The sequence below is a fragment of the Macaca nemestrina genome, chromosome 2, assembly GCF_043159975.1.
Source record: "Macaca nemestrina isolate mMacNem1 chromosome 2, mMacNem.hap1, whole genome shotgun sequence".
In the NCBI taxonomy this organism is placed as follows: domain Eukaryota; kingdom Metazoa; phylum Chordata; class Mammalia; order Primates; family Cercopithecidae; genus Macaca; species Macaca nemestrina.
This window is the reverse complement of record NC_092126.1, coordinates 120,340,323-120,356,420: the sequence shown is the minus strand read 5'-3', so window position 1 is coordinate 120,356,420 and position 16,098 is coordinate 120,340,323. Positions and strand designations below refer to the sequence as shown.

At 43.8% G+C, this 16,098-nt stretch overlaps 1 protein-coding gene across 7 annotated transcripts in view; it reads left to right on the top strand.

The window, feature by feature from the left end:
• LOC105482527 (Rho guanine nucleotide exchange factor 3) overlaps positions 1-16,098 on the top strand; it is a 346,919-nt gene that overhangs the window by 257,018 nt on the left and 73,803 nt on the right. Inside the window, exon 1 of one of the 7 annotated variants that reach the window (XM_071091946.1) lies at positions 6,998-7,249. The exons of 5 other annotated variants lie outside the window; for them this stretch is intronic. In XM_071091946.1, coding sequence (XP_070948047.1) covers positions 7,154-7,249 — 96 coding nt within the window. In that variant the 5' untranslated portion in view covers positions 6,998-7,153. Of the gene's footprint in view, positions 1-6,997; positions 7,250-16,098 lie in introns of those variants that run through there. One more of the 7 variants, XM_011742702.2, reaches the window with a different exon arrangement.

The following is a 16,098-nucleotide window of genomic DNA, read 5'->3' as shown; positions in this document are numbered from 1 at the left end:
ACCTGCTACTTCTTTGTTATGGGAAGCTATTCTGTGTATTGTAAGTGTTAACAGCATCCCTAGCCTTTACCTATTAGATGCCAATGGCACCCTGGCCTTGTCCACTGACCATCAATCAAAAATATATCCAGACATTGCCAAATATCTGCTGGGAGGTAAAATCACCATTGGTTGAGAAGCATTGCTCTTATGAACCAGAGGCTAGCAAATGTTTATGATGTTTCAGGACAAAACACTTCAGTATTATTTTTTTGAAAAATAAAATTTTGCTAATTTCATAGCTAATTTTTTATTTTTATTTTAATTAATTAATTATTTTGAGACAGATTCTCACTCTGTTGCCTAGTCTGGAGTACACTGGCATGATTATGGCTCACTGCAACCTCGACCTCCTGAGCTCTAGGGATCCTCCCACCTCAGCCTCCTAAGTAGCTGGGACCATAGGCATATGCTACTACATCCAGCTAATTTTTTGATTTTTTTTTTTTTTTGTAGAGATGGGGGTCTCATGTTGTTCAGGCTGGTCTCAAACTCCTGTGGTCAAGCAATCCTCCTGCCTCGGCCTCCCAAAGTGCTGGGATTACAGGCGTGAGCCACTGTGACTGGCTAATTTATTATTACTACTTTTTGCTTTATAGCTGATAATCCACAGGATTAGCGCAGTTGGGAGAAAGAGAGAGATTCTCTCCTTTAACCAGTTTTTCAGAAAATGAGACCTTAAAGAAAATGCAAGAATTAAGACTTCCAGCTTTAGAATATCCAGGGATACTTTTTTTTTTTTTTTTTTTTGAGACAGAGTCTAACTTTGTCACCCAGGCTAGAGTGCAGTGGCACGATCTCGGCTCACTGCAACCTCTGCCTCCCAGGTTCAAGTGATTCTCCTGCCTCAGCCTCCCAAGTATCTGGGACTACAGGCACCTGCCACCATGCCTGGATAGTTTTTGTATTTTTAGTAGAGACGGGGTTTCACCATGTTGGTCAGGCTGGTCTTGAACTCCTGACCTCAGGTGATCTGCCCTCCTTGGCCTCCCAAAGTGCTGGGATTACAGGCATGAGCCACTGCGCCCGGCCCAGGGATACATTTTTGTAAATCTAGACTGGAGTCAGTGGACAGCTCCTCAGGCAAAGGGAGAATAGTAATACTGGTATGAGTTTAGAGATGATCAGTGCTTCATTCATGCCATTTTTACCTGTCTAGCAGTAAATCACAGTCCTGATCTGTCAGAATTCACTGCCAGAACTTCTTCAGGTTCCCTCCCCATCAAAACTGAAATTAGAGGAGGAGAGGGGGGCTTGCATTAACTGGGAATGTCACCCAAATGGAAGGGGAGGGAAAAGGCGTTGCAACACTCATGTGCCCAACATATACCTACACCATCCATGCCACATTTGCAGGTAGAAAGAGATGACTTCAGATACCAGGGAAAGCAGATGGAGATACACATATTGGAGGCCCAGGCTTTGGGGGATCAGCTACTGTTCCTTGAGCTCCTTCAAATGTAAACACATAGATTACAATTGAAAGACCACATTTTAAAATCGGCCATATTCTTTGAGCAACTATGTATTAAACGCCTGCCTGGCATAGAAGTTCAGGAACTGGTGGAGAAGAGGAGGGGAGAAATGTATCTAATTGAACACCTGACTGTAATAAGCATTCACTAATTATTTGATAAATGAATGAATGGATGGATGAACAAGCCTTTAAAGAAAAAGGAACTCAGGCCTGGCATGGTGGCTCACACCTGTAATCCCAACACTTTGGGAGGCCAAGGCAGGCAGATCACTTGAGGTCAGGAGTTCGAGACCAGCCTGGCCAACATGGTGAAACCCCGTCTCTACTAAAAATACAAAAATTAGCAGGGTGTGGTGTTGTGTACCTGTAATCCCAGCTACTCAGGAGGCTGAGGCGGGAGAATTGCTTGAGCCCAGGAAGCGGAGGTTGCAGTGAGCAAGATCACACCACTGTACTTCAGCCTGGGCGACAGAGCAAGACTCTATCTCAAAAATATAAAATAAAATAAAATAAAATAATAAAATATAAAATATAATAAAATATAAAATAAAATAAAATAAAATAGAACTCGCTATTCCTCATGTTAAAATATAACGCTAACAGGACAAAGCATTGTCCTGTTGGCTGAGAAGGTCGTCACAGCCACGTTAGTTTCTGGTTTTATCCTCAGGCTGAGCCTGCTCTGCTCCCAGTCATGGGACTGGGATTTAAGGAGTTGACGGTCTCCAAGCCTTGCCTGGTTGTCTGCAAGTCTAAAAGGGGCCAATAACCAGTGGTGGGCTTCTGTATTCAGGCCCACCATTCCACCAGCAGCCCAAATGACCCCCGCTCAACACAGGCAAGACCACAGGCCCTGGGCTTGGCACAGTTCCTGCAAATGCAGAACAGCCCTCTTTATTTCAGTCTCCAGGCTTCTGGCCGGCAGGGAACACTGCCCAACTGTGAAGCATTTTATAGGATTATAACGGGCTGTGCCGAAGGCAAGTTCTGAAAGACACTTTGTGCCGTTTCTTTGAGTGAAGCTGCCTGTTAGAGCAGTGTTGTTCCTAAACCCATAAACACACACACAGGCAGAATGGGGAGCGCCGGGCTCCTGGGGCCACTTAGCTTGGCAGCATTGCAGGGCTGGACCAGCTTCCCTCAACTGTGACACTAACCTTAGGGATATGCTTGGAAGCCCTCCTGCAGCGCTGCCTGTTTTCTGACAGTCTTTGATCACGGACACCCCCAGATAGAGTCCCAGGCAGATTGCACAAAACCGAAATCTGTCAATGGTGGAGCAGTGCATTACATATGGGGAAGGTGCTGAAGTCAGGGACCAAGGTGGAAATTGCATGAGGTCAAAAATACTCCTGAAAATTCATTAAATGCCTCAAGGACCATATACACGGCTTGTATACACCCAAAATTGCTGGCTTGAGTTCATAGGCTTTGTTGTACCAAAAATATATGTTTATAAACACCAGAATCCTATTCTGGGTGGTGAAAAATTCATGCTATAAGAAGCTTGGAAGAATCAGACCCAAGGGAATTCCAGATTCCCGTCTTTCCTTTTGTAGCTTATGCTTTTTTGCAGCACTATTTAAATTGTTACAGGCCATTAGCAATCTCTCTGCCTCTGTCTCTCTCTCTTTGCCTAGCATGTATAGTGGAAAAGAGATATGTTTGCCATACATATGTTGTGTAGCCCTGTGTATTTATTGATTTTTATGGCTCCAGTATCTTTTAAGGAGAGCAAAGAAATGTTTTAAGAGAAGATGGATACAGCAGCCTTCTCATCAATCAGTATGACTGTTCATTGCTCTGCAATAGTTGGGCTTCAACCTAAGTTGCACTTTAACATTTCTTTGGAGGCCAGGCACAGTGGCTCATGCCTGTAATCCTAGCACTTTGGGAGGCCGAGGTGTGCGGATCACTTGAGCTCAGGAATTCAAGACCAGCCTGGGCAACATGGTGAAACCCCATCTCTACAAAAAATACAAAAATTAGCTGGACATGGTAGCATGTGCCTGTAGTCCCAGCTACTTGAGGGGCTGAGGTGGGAGGATTGCTTGAGCCCAGGAGGTTGAGGCTGCAGTGAGCCAAGATCGTGTCACTGCACTCCAGCCTGGGCAACAAAGCGAGACCCTGTCTCAAAACAATAAAATAAAATAAACATATTTCTTAGGGTTTGTTTACTGTTACACTGGACTTATGGTATGTCAGACTCCCTGCTTGGCCCTAAGGATACTGTGATGAGCAACCCAGTCCCAGGGCTATCAGACTTCACCAGGGTGACTATTTTCTTCACCAGGTGCTGTAAGTACATTTTCCAACTGGAGAACAAGGTCCAGCAAGCTCTTTTGGGGGTTAAAGCCAGTGGCTTTGATGGCCAGCGTCTTCTAGTTGAGATAGTGGACTGTGAGGGCCAGAAGAGCAGGAAGAGGAAGGGGAGTAAGAAGTGGCTCAGGTACTTGGGCACAGGTTCTTGGTGACCAGGCAAGCCCTGAGTGAAGCATGTCTCTGCCTCTGGCCCTGACTTTGGCTGCATAGTTAATCAGGGGCTACTTGGAGATGAGGTTACTCTCACACCCCCACCAAGCTTGGCTAAGCTTTTGGGGCACTTGTGTGAGCTCCCCATCAGCACAGCTCAGGCTAAAATGATAAAGTTGTGTTCAGGAATACAAATAGGAAAAATCAGTGGTTCTGAGGTGCTCTTTCCTGCCCCATACCTCTTCTTAGGCAGTTTTCTTCCCATTGCTTCAGGTTGTCTATAGAGGGAAAAAAACTCAGGTGCTCTCTTCAATTTCAGTTGGAACCTCTACTCATTCAGGAGCTTCATTTACATGTGTGGTAATAACAGGCTGGCTACACTGGGCCCAATTCTTTCTGCCTCCAAAGGCAGTCTGTCTGCACTAGCTGGGTAGGAAAGTAAGTGGATTTAGTGCCAGGGTGTGGATTTGATACCTGGGATGAAGAGCTGTGTATTATCAGGTGTCCTGCCTGAGAAGTAGGAACTGCTGGGTTCTGACCTCAGCTAGAAGCAAAGAACATGCAAACAAGGACTAGATATCACCATTCCCACTATCCCCTGTATCCTCAGGAAGTAAAAACAAAAGACAATGTCTCAGTAGATTACCACCTGATGTAGTCATGACTTTCCACATGAAGAGGAAAAAGATTCATCAGTGCAGTCTACAAAATAACTTTTGAGAGATGATCATTTTAGGGCTGGGCATGGTGGCTCACACCTGTAATCCCAGCACTTTGGGTGGTCGAGGCAGGTGGATTGCCTGAGCTCAGGAGTTGCAGACCAGCCTGGGCAACATGGTGAAACCCTGTCTCTACAAAAATACAAAACTTAGCCGGGCACACTGGTCCAGGCCTGTAGTCCCAGCTACTTGGGAGGCTGAGGTGGAAAGATCACTTGAGCCCAGGAGGAGGAGGTTGCAGTGAGCTGAGATCATGCCACTACACTCCAGCCTGAGCGACAAAGACCCTATCTCAAAAAAAAAAAAAAAGAAAGAAAAGAAAAAGATATAATTTTAATATTAAAAAAGCTATAATTTCCCAAGTAGTGCCATGAATGAAGATATTTTTCTTTTTTTCTCTTGAGACGGGGTCTCGTTCTGTCACCAGGCTAGAGTGCTGTGGTGCAATCATAGCTCACTGCAGCCTTGAACTCTTGGGCTCAGGCAGTCCTCCCACCTCAACCTCGGGATTAGCTGAGACTACAGGCATGCACTACCATGCCCGGCTAATTTTTAAATTTTTTGTAGAGGCAGGGTCTTCCTATGTTGCTTAGGATGGTCTTGAACTGTTGGCCTCAAGCTACACTGCTGCCTTGGCCTTCCAAATCATTGGGATTATAGGTGTGAGCCACTGTACCTAGCCAATTTTTTTTTCTCTTTTCTTTTTTCTTTTCTTTTATTTTTTCTCCTTCCTTCCTTCCTCTCTCTATTTCTCTTTCTTTTTTTCTTTTTCTTTTCTATTTTTTCTTTTTTTTTTTCAGCATCTCTGTCACCCAGGCTGGAGTGCAGTGGTATGATCTTGGCACACTGCAACTTCTGCCTCCCAGCTCAAGTGATCCTCCCACCTCAGCCTCTGGAGTAGCTGGGATTACAGGTGTGCACCACCATGCCTGGCTAATTTTTTGTATTTTTTTTTTTTTTTGTAGACACAGAGTTTCACTGCTGCCCCGGCTGTATTTTTCTTACAAAAAATTTTACAACATGAGCTATAAGCTTAAGTCCCTTTTGTTCACTATCTTTAATTCTTTAAACCCAGGTGCCTCCCTTCAGCCATAGGGGAACTGGTAAAAGCTTGCTATGGATTCTTCTAGACAGCGTTCAATGCTATTTACCCACAAATATGTCTCTATAGAAAATATATGATATTCTGTGGTAAACTTGTATTTTTTTTAACATAAATGGTATTGTATTGTGCTTAGTCTGCAATTATTTTTAAACTGAGTCTAATACATTGGAGATCTTTCCATGCCACATCCATAGACCCATCTCCTTTTTCACTGCTGCTAAGTAGTATTACACAGTGAGTAAACTTTATTTAAGCACTCCGTATTGAAGGATATATTACCATTGTTTCCAGCTACTTTTTATTTTTTACTGCCCCAGACAGGGCTGGTGCAAACAACCTTATAATCAATCGCCTTCTTGGGTATTTCCAGTGTCATTGTTTCTCAAAAAAGGATCCAGAAAGGTGTGGTAGTGCCGGGTCATCCATGCAGAGCTTTATACTTGAAGGACACCCTGTCAGATTGCCCTTGAGTGTCAGACAGCCTTTGAACATCCTAGTCAAATTTAAAAGTGGGTGCAAAGGGAAAGGTCTCCAGGGAACTTTCCGGGGGGGTGGAAATGTTTTGTATACCGACTGTGGAGGTGGTTATACGGGTGTTTATATTTGTCAGAACTCAACAAACAGTACTCTTAAAATGGGTTCATTTTGCCATTTGTAGATTATACTCCAGTGACATTCATTAAAAAAAAAAAAAAAAAGCCTGGGCGACAGAGCGAGTACGAGACTCCGTCTCAAAAACAAAAAAAAGCGTGCAGTGGCCTGGGAAGAGGCAAGAGAGAACACCACCCCTTTCTAATGTGGGCTTTTACAACGCTCGCTTTTCCCCCAGGCTCCTTCCTGCCGCCGGGTGTCACTAGAGCCTCCTTTCTCCCCGTCGCCCGGTTTCGCCCCAGCCTCCTTTCTACCCGCAGCCTCTCTCACCGGAGAGTGCCAAAGAACCCGAAAGGACCTATCACGGGGTCCGCCAGCCCCGCAATCGCGGCCCACGCTCCGCGGGGGCGCTCGGAGTCGAAGGCCCGCTGGGAGAGAGAGGTCCCTCTCCACCCTCGGGACCGCCCCACGCCCCTCGCAGCTCCAGTAGGAGTCCGTGCGGCGGCACGTGGGCGTGGGGCGGTGCGAGCCGGCGGCCCGCCCATCTCCACCCATCAAGGCGTGGCTGGCACAGCCCCGCCCACTCGGCTCCGGAGCCCAGTCGAGTCCCGCCCGGCTGGAAGCCGGCTGTCGGTGTCCGTGTCGCCGCCGCCGCCCGGCATCGTGGAGCTGGGGCCCCCTTTCGCCTGGGAGTTTTGTAGTCGCCTAGGGTCAGCGGTGACATCCCAAAGGGCAGGCCCGGCAGCCGCCATGGTGGCCAAGGATTACCCCTTCTACCTCACGGTCAAGCGGGCGAACTGCAGCCTGGAGCTACCCCCGGCCAGCGGTCCGGCCAAGGACGCCGAGGTAGGGCCGCGCCCTGCACCTGGACCTCTAGGGGCCATCTGCCTGTCCATCTCCCTCCATCTCCCACTCTCTCGGCGCCCGCCCGGTGTCACTGTCTCTGTTTCCATCTCTCACTTTCCGTGTGTGTCACTTTCTCTACATATCTCACACCGTCTTCTTTGTGTCTCCCCGTCGCCATCTCTCACCCTGTCTCCTTTTCTCTAGCTCTTTCTCTGTGGACCAAACACTAGCTGCCCCCTCTCTCCCTGTCCCTCTACCTGCCGGTCTGGAAGCAGCCGCCTCCTTGCTTTTGCAGGGCTCTCAGACTGTTCATCTTCTGTCTGGACCCTCAGAGAGACTTTCTCCTACTTGTGAGCAAGCCCCAGTGTCAGGGAAGGGCTACCCTTTAAGCGAGTTTCTTTTTGCCTGGGATGGGAGAGCAGAGGGAAGTTCCAGCCCTCTCACCTGTCAGACTTGGCCTTGCAGCCTTTTGGCAGCAAAGACAGGACACAGCACCTCTGCCTATCACCTGTGGCCAGTGAGGGTCAGTCAGCCGAGGGGCTGGGGCTAAATGAGTAAATTGGAGTGTCTCCCACATGGATCTTGAAAATGAATTAAAGTCCTCAGGGCAATGGAAAGCTGCCTTGGAACATTGGAAACATTTCTCTTTCTGGGAACTTTACTGTGCCTTGCGGGCGATGTGAAGGAGTGCTCCCAGGTAATGTTTAGTCTGCCTTTTCCTCTTGCGTGTTATTTTCTCTGGCACATGGCTCAGTGGTCTTAAAGGTTGGGTTCAGCTGGAGGAGAAAGCATCCCTCTCTTTGAGGGTCTTAGGGAATACAGTCGCTTTCACTAGATTACAGCTTTGCTGTGGTCAAGCTGCAGTGGAACCCACAGGACCCAGGTGGTCATTGCCACTCATGCGTGTATCTGGGAGCTTTCCACTCTCCCACACCTCACTCTGCAAACATCACCACGGCCACCAGGGAAAGGCTGAAAGCAGGTGTGCATCTGGCATTGTCACAGCATTCTTGAGGTTCCACCCACTCACCTTCCTTAGGTCTGCTCAGCTGTATGCACTTGGCTCACTGAATCATGTATATTCAGGAGCACACCATCAAAGATTCATTTCCTCTAGCAAGAGCTGCTCCAGGCTGACAGGACTCCAAACAGTCTCTGGTTGTATTCAGCTTTCTATAAGCTGAGCACAAACTAACTTCTCCCTCACCTAAACCCAACCCCACAGCCCAGCTCAGTTTAATATTATCACAAAGAGTTTTTGTTGCCAGCAGCTGTGAAAATGTGATGGCCCTAGTGGCATCTGGAGTCTTATTTAAGGTTTGATATGGCAGCACCTGCATAGAATTCAGGTTGGTCAGGCCTGGAATGAATATAATATTTTTTCAGTGGGAACTTCCTAATTTCATGAGCATAGGAGCAGCACAATTGGTGCCCGCTCTAACTCCTTTTGTAAGGAAGAAAGGCATAGCCAATGTAATTAATAAATTGAAGTGGGCCAAAGAGTGAGGATAGCTGAGGACTCTAACCAGTCCCTTCCTACTATCACTTAGTCCTGTGTTTTTGAGTAGTTTAGCTAAAGGCTTAGGCAAAACTTGCCTGCTTAATTTTATTCTTATACATAGAATATTGATATGTCTATATATCATAAATATGATGAAACTTATCACATGTCAAATATTAATTTTCTTCATTGGTAGCTGGATCTAGACTATACAATATGACTTATTTTCCTTGTATGGGGATATCCTGGTGTTAGAAGTAAGGAAGGGGTTGGAATAGTTTTGGAGATAGTTGGTAAATATTTTTCAGCTATCACCATTGGGGTTTTTGTTTGTTTTTTAGTGTTTGATTTAAACACTAAATCAAGTATGCTTTATACACTTTGAGGCAGAGATATCTTTTGACTTCATTGATGAGCATATCATTTTCTGATAATGGAAACTGGCAAAGTTGGAAAAAGAGACCTAAGTGAGTTTAGGGGGTAGTTTTCTGGTTTCACTATCAGTGCAAAAGGCGGCTAACCCTTGTAGGCCTAGCTTCTCCATAAGCAGTTAACTAAAATATATTTTCCACCAGTAGGTGTCATCAGTATTCGTAAATGTTTAAAAAATAGCATTCACTTGTCAGCCTTTTGAAAAACATGATTATATAATTGTTTATAAACTAGGCATTGACTATTAATTCCTCTGAAAGTATTTTTTTAAGAGTGATTGTTTTCTTTGTAGAAAGAATGTGGTTATAATAAAAAGAAAAATGGATCTATCCAGAGGCCTTTCTAGGAAAACAGGACTTGTTGACCTTCAAAGTCCCTTGCAACAGAGCACCTGCGCCCTTTAAACATTTAATGGCCGTGTGTAATGGCTGTTCCTTCCGAATTTGCCATGGGTAGGACAGTGCACACAGCATGGCACTGGCAAGTGCCTTCTAGCATTCACTCCTATCCTTGCAGCAAGTGAACTGGGGAAAGCCACTTAGGAAAAGGCTCCTGGAGAACAGGCAAGCGGCGTTGATGTACATTTGATACCACGCACTGAGTAAAAAAATATGCAAAAATAAGCATTCTCTTAAAAGTAAATAAAAATTCTACTCAAGATTTAAGTGATTTGTAATTTTTTATTTGTGGTAGTTTCCAGTGAAAGCAAAAAAAAAAATGATATTTTAAAAATGCATTTTTATTTTTTAAAATGATCTATTTTAAGCTTTTGAAAATATTCCACAGGGATTATAATATTGCTGTCTGTTAGTATAATACTGCCTTTTAATGCTATTTCTTATGACATGGGGATTTGAGTTGGGTGGCAAATGTTTAATTTTAATATCCATAATCCGTGAGATCCTGCTGGCTATAATCATTAATTGTGAAATATAAGGAACTTAGTTCACATGGCTGTAGACTTTGTGGATGAAAAATGTGGTATGATATGAGCATTAAGCTTATTTCTTCTAATCTTCGATGCAGCTTTGTTCAGTTTATCTGTTTTTGTATTTATTGGTCATCTACTTCCCATGCCAGGAGGGACTGGTCTATATAGGTGCCCTAAACTCCTGATCCAATCACTAGAAGAAAATGTGTTACCTCTAATGAATTATCCTGAATGTAAGTTAAAAATCAGTATTTCCCTGTAGTGAGGTTTGCTTTTTAAAAAGAAGGCTTAAAAAAAAAAATGTGAAGAAAAGGAAGCAAGCTCAGGTAAGGTGGACACATTGGCTAAGGAAGCTAGAGCCTTTGTGAGAAACTTTTAAGAGTTTTAGGTCCAGTTCATTTTTAATGAAAATACAAAGAGATGTTTCTGTTATTTTTGAGAATATATCTGACAGCTTGGTGGACTACTTACTTTCGGTTTTAAAATTTACCATCTTAGATATTGGTCAGATTAGGCCTGATTTAGTTAATGATATTTGTAGCCATTGCTTTTGACTCTCAGCAGTTTTTCAAAATTTGTAGCGCCATAGACCATAGGCCTATCTCATGAATAGCTGAATACTGCCCTGGGTCTCCAAAGTATAGGTTCTGATTTTGACTTAGCCAGTAGCCTTGCATGACCCTAAGAATAATGACATGCACCTAGAAATGACAGAGCTCTGTTCCTTTTCTAAGTCTACTATGTCTAGTGTCTCACTTGAGACCCCAAACGTGTTGTAAGGTTAACATAAAGTTTGTACTGTTCTCTCCACTTTATGAATAAGGACACTGAGGGGAGGTGATTTACAGAAAGCTGCAAAGAAAATCAGAAGCTAAGCCAAGATCCAATGCCAAATTTCCTGATGGATTCAGTCCAGCATTTAATATCAGCGTCCCTTGTAGCATCTAAGGGTGTTTACCTCTGTGGGATAAAAGGTGGGGTGGTAATACAAAACTTAATAGACATGCAAAATACTTTAAAATATTATCTTCTAAGTATAACCTTGAGCACCTTACATAACTGAGAAGGTATCCTTTAAGGCTCACTTCTAAAGGGCAAGGTGAACCCTATGCTCCTGCCACGATTTATGCCTCTATCAGTCAACATGTGCATTTTAAAATTGTATGCACCTCGGGCTGTACTCCTTGAATGTCAGCTGAAAAGCTAAAGGGTTACTGGTTTCTAGTAATCTGTACATTTCTTGGAATCTGTATCATATTGTATTGAACTGATAGTATACCTGAACAGCCACATGAAACTAGTCGTAAGGAGTTATTACAGTTAGAATCCTGTAATTTCTTCAGATGATTAAATAGACTCCAGGAATCATATGACCTCAGAGATCTTGCTGGGTGGAAAGCCACACGGAGCTACCCAGAAAAAGGCCATCACTTGCTGTAGGATCTGGTTATGGTCATTGAGCCATCATTCTGAGGCTGTTCAGTTGGAAAATTATTTTGGGAATCTTGGTCCTTAAAAATGCACATGAACTAGCAATAGAAGAGGAAAATGTGTTGACTTTACATGTGTACATTTAATGCTGTTCAAGGGCATTGACTAGAATAAGACTGCCTGAGTCTCAATGCTGTCTCCACCACCTGCTAGTGATGTGGCCTTGAACAAGCTACTGTGCCTCTCCAAACCTGTTTCCTCAACGGTAAAAATGGAAATGATGAGAGCTCTAACTCCTAGGACCATAGTGAGGGTCAAATGAGATGTTTCATATGCACTGCTAACCATAGTGCCTAGCATGTAGTAAGTGCTCAGAAAATGTCATTATAATTACGACCTTTACATCTCAAAACAGATTCTTAAAATGGTTTTAAGAAACATGATGATCACCAGTCTAATTGCCTGAATGCTGTTTTACACACAGCAGTGCATTAGGGACTTTACTGTAAGTCCCTTAATCGTCACAGTAATCCTATGAGGTTGGTATTCATACCCCCTTTTGTAGAAGAAGAAACTGAGGCTCAGAACAGGTAGTGGCTTTCCCAGGATGGCTTTAATACTGGGTCAAGGAGATGAGACTAAAAACCCAGTTGACCCTGAAGTCTGTACTTTTCCAACCACATCACATTGCCTCTAAGTGACTAAATCATTGGTTGTCTCACCACATAACATGGGAAGGATGAACCCACCTGCCCCAAAAAATTGCCTGATGCTCGAAGGCCCATTTTTTCCTGTCTGGTTAGGAAACCCCACCGTTAGTCAATGCTTCTGGCAGCCCACTTCATAGAACGGCTGCAACTCACGGGAGTGGGGTTTGCAAGCCCCCATTTGGGAGGGTTTGAGCAATCTTCATTTTGTGTTTCTCAAGACCAAGGAGGTGGTCTTTGGCAGAATTCTGCATGCTTACCTCTGGAGGTGACACCGTTAGTTCTGTTAGTCATTTTGCTTATCTATATTAACCACAGGCCTTCTGTGTAAACCAATCACTGGAAGGCCCAACTACCATCTGGATATTTGCAAATTGTGTCATTTTCTCAAGACACCCTGTGATTGCCCATAAAAATTCTGGACAGATGCCACTGTTTTCATAACTACTGAAAGAAAATAAATTACTGATCACATCCTAATTGTGCAAAGCCCTGTGTAAATGTAATTGTTATTGATGATGTGTGTATCTGGAAGGGCTACTTTGTGATGTATATGTGCAGTTGCCTTCCATAATTTGTCAGCCTTGATAGTGGGTAGAGGTCACACACAAAATGAGGAAATTGCCATGACCGCATTGCCATTTCTTCTTATATTGGCTCATGGACTGTCAGGAGTGAAGGCCAGAGATTTCTATTGCCTTCCTTTTTTTTTTTTTAAACAAGTTGACACCAGTAACTAGTTTAGAAGAGGCTGTGTCACGTCCAGTGTAGTGGCTCACAGCTGTAGTCCTAGCACTTGGAGGCTGAGGTGGACGGATCACGAGGTCAGGAGTTCAAGACCAGCCTGACCAATGGTGAAACCCCGTCTCTACTAAAAATTCAAAAATTAGCCAGGCGTGGTGGCACACACCTGTAATCCCAGCTACTCAGGAGGCTGAGGCAGGAGAATCACTTGAACCTGGGAGGTGGCGGTTGCAGTGAGCCGAGCACCACCCCAGTCTGAGAAACAGAGCAAGATTCCATCTTCAAAAAATAAAGAGAGAGACTGTGTCACAAGTTAATCAGGAAAGGTTTCCGAACATTCTACTGGCTGGGAAAGGAGTGATTCTTTTTAAGTCTGGAAACACTTGTGCCCGGACTTTCTGTTTGGACCATTGTGTCCTTTTGAGAGAAGGTAGCCCTGATTATTAGTAAATTTCAGTTAATTGGAGCTGAACCAGAAACCTTAATGGTAAGTTCACTAGACTTTTTTCTTCTTTCTGGCTCTTAAGATGAGGAGGAAAGGAGTAGCAAAACAGGCTTTTTTTTTTCCTGAGGATTTATGAAACAAACAAATCCAGCCTCCAGGAAATGACCCAGGGTCATTGCATCAGAGGACTTTAGAGTGGGAAAGGCCTGTTGAGAACATGTAGCCCAATCTTATCTGCTGCCAGATCCATTCAATCTCTGCTTAAACACCTCCAGGGACAACATTTTAGATTGTATACAGTTGGCCCTCTATATCCACTTGTTCCATGTCCACGGATTCAACCAACCATTGATCAGAAGTATTTGGATCCCAGGACTTTGGGAGGCAGAGGCAGTAGGATTGCTTGAGTCCATGAGTTTGAGATCAGCCTGGGCAACACTGCGAGACCCCATCTCTTAAAAAAAAAAAAAATCAAAGAATTCACCAAGTGTGGTAGCACACACCTGTAGACCCAGTTACTTGGGAGGCTGAGGTGGGAGAATTGCTTGGGCCAGGGAGTTTGAGGCTGCAATGGGCTGAGATGGTGCCTCTGCAACCCTAGCCTGGGTGAAAGAGGGAGACCTTGTCTCAAAAAAAAAAAAAAAAAAAAAAAAAGGAAAAGAAAATATTAGGGAATAAAACAATAAAAAATAACAATTTTAAATAATACAAATAAAAAACAATACAGGATAACAACAATTATCACTTACATTCTATTGGGTATTTTAAGTAATCTAGAAATGATTTAAAGTGTAAGAGGATATGGGTAGGATGCAGGCAAACAGTATGCCATTTTATATGATGGACCTGAGCATCCTTAGATTTTAGTATCTGAGAGGGTTCTGGAACCAATCACCCCTGGATACTGAAGGATGAGTGTACTCCATCTGTGTTCAGTATAGATGACAAGAAAATCCTTTCTTAATTGTAACATTGCTTCCTGGAGCTGTATGTTATTCAGTAATACTTTACATTTTGTTTGTTTGGTGGTTTTTGTTTTTTTTTTTTTTGAAACAGAGTCTCACTCTTGTTGCTCAGGCTGGAGTGCAGTGGTGCGATCTCAGCTCATTGCAACTTCCGCCTCCTGGGTTCAAGTTATTCTTCTGTCTCAGCCTCCTGAGTAGCTGGGATTACAGGCACACGCCACCACGCCCTGCTAATTTTTGTATTTTTAGTAGAGATAGGGTTTCACCATGTTGGCCAGGCTGGTCTCGAACTCCTGACCTCAGATAATCCACCCCCCTCGGCCTCCCAAAGTGATGGGATTACAGGCATGAGCCATCGTGCCTGATCCAGTAATACTTTCTTATGTGTTACGCCCTTAAGTATTTGAAAACTACTCTCTCTCCACACCTCTCCCACTCCACCCACGCATATGTACATTCTCTCCTCTCCCTCTCTCCCCTCAGATGCTTTCCTTCTCCTGGCCCAGTGCTCCTGGTTCCCCTAACTTTTCCAAATGTGACATACTGTCCTATCTCTTTCCTGTCCTTGCTTATTTCTTATGGTCATCTTTAGTGTGCCTGAAAATCTTGAGTATTGATAAGTGCAAAGACACTCTATGATGCTGTGTCAACAAACAGGATTTCTTTTAGGCTTAATATGCTTCTTTAGAGAAGAGAAGTACACTAATACATTGGAAAAGATTTTTGAAGTAAAGATGACAGACTAAAGATTAACATTGTTGTCATATAAATAATTTATACAGATATTTAAAAAGTACCCTAAGATATTCATTGACAAATAAGCCAAAGATACTAGAAGGCAGTTCACACACAAGGAATGGTAAAGATTATTTAAAATGTTCACTCTAGTAGGAATTATAGAAATGAAAAAGGCAATAATAAGGTGCTATTTTATACCTAATTGATGTTGCAACTATTTTTAAAACATAATAAAACCAAGCTGGGCGTGGTGACTCACACCTGTAATCCCAGCACTTTGGGAAGCCAAGGTGGGCGAATCACCTGAGGTCAGGAGTTCAAGACCAGCCTGGCCAATATGGTGAAACCCAGTCTCTACTAAAAATACAAAAATTATCTGGGCGTGGTGGCGGGAACCTGTAACCCCAGCTACTCGGGAGGCTGAGGCAGGAGAATTGCTTGAACTCGGGAGGCGGAGGTTGCAGTGAGCTGAGATTGTGCTACTGCACTGCAGTCTGGGCAACAGAGTGTGACTCTGTCTTAAAAAATAAAAAGAAAAGAAAAAAACCCAATGCTGTGAATGTTGCTGGAAAATAATACACTTATTGGTGGGGCACGGTGTCTCATGCCTGTAATCGTAGCACTTTGGGAGGCTGGCTGAGGCAGGCAGATTGCTTGAGCCCAGGAGTTCGGGACCAGCCTGCACAACATAGCAAGACCTTGTGTCTATTAAAAAGAAGAAAAAAGAAAAGAAGATAACACACTTTCTGTGCATATTAAAAGACAAAAATGGTTCAGATATTTGGACGTAGTATTCTAGCTCTTGTGGGGAAAAGGCTGTGTTTCCAAAGTTGTTCATAATGACATTATTTGCAATAATAGTCATGCTTTGTATTTGTGCATTTTACAGTTTCAAGGCACTGCTATATTCTTTGGCTCTCCTGAGTGTATAATTGTCCTCATTTTAAAGATGAAG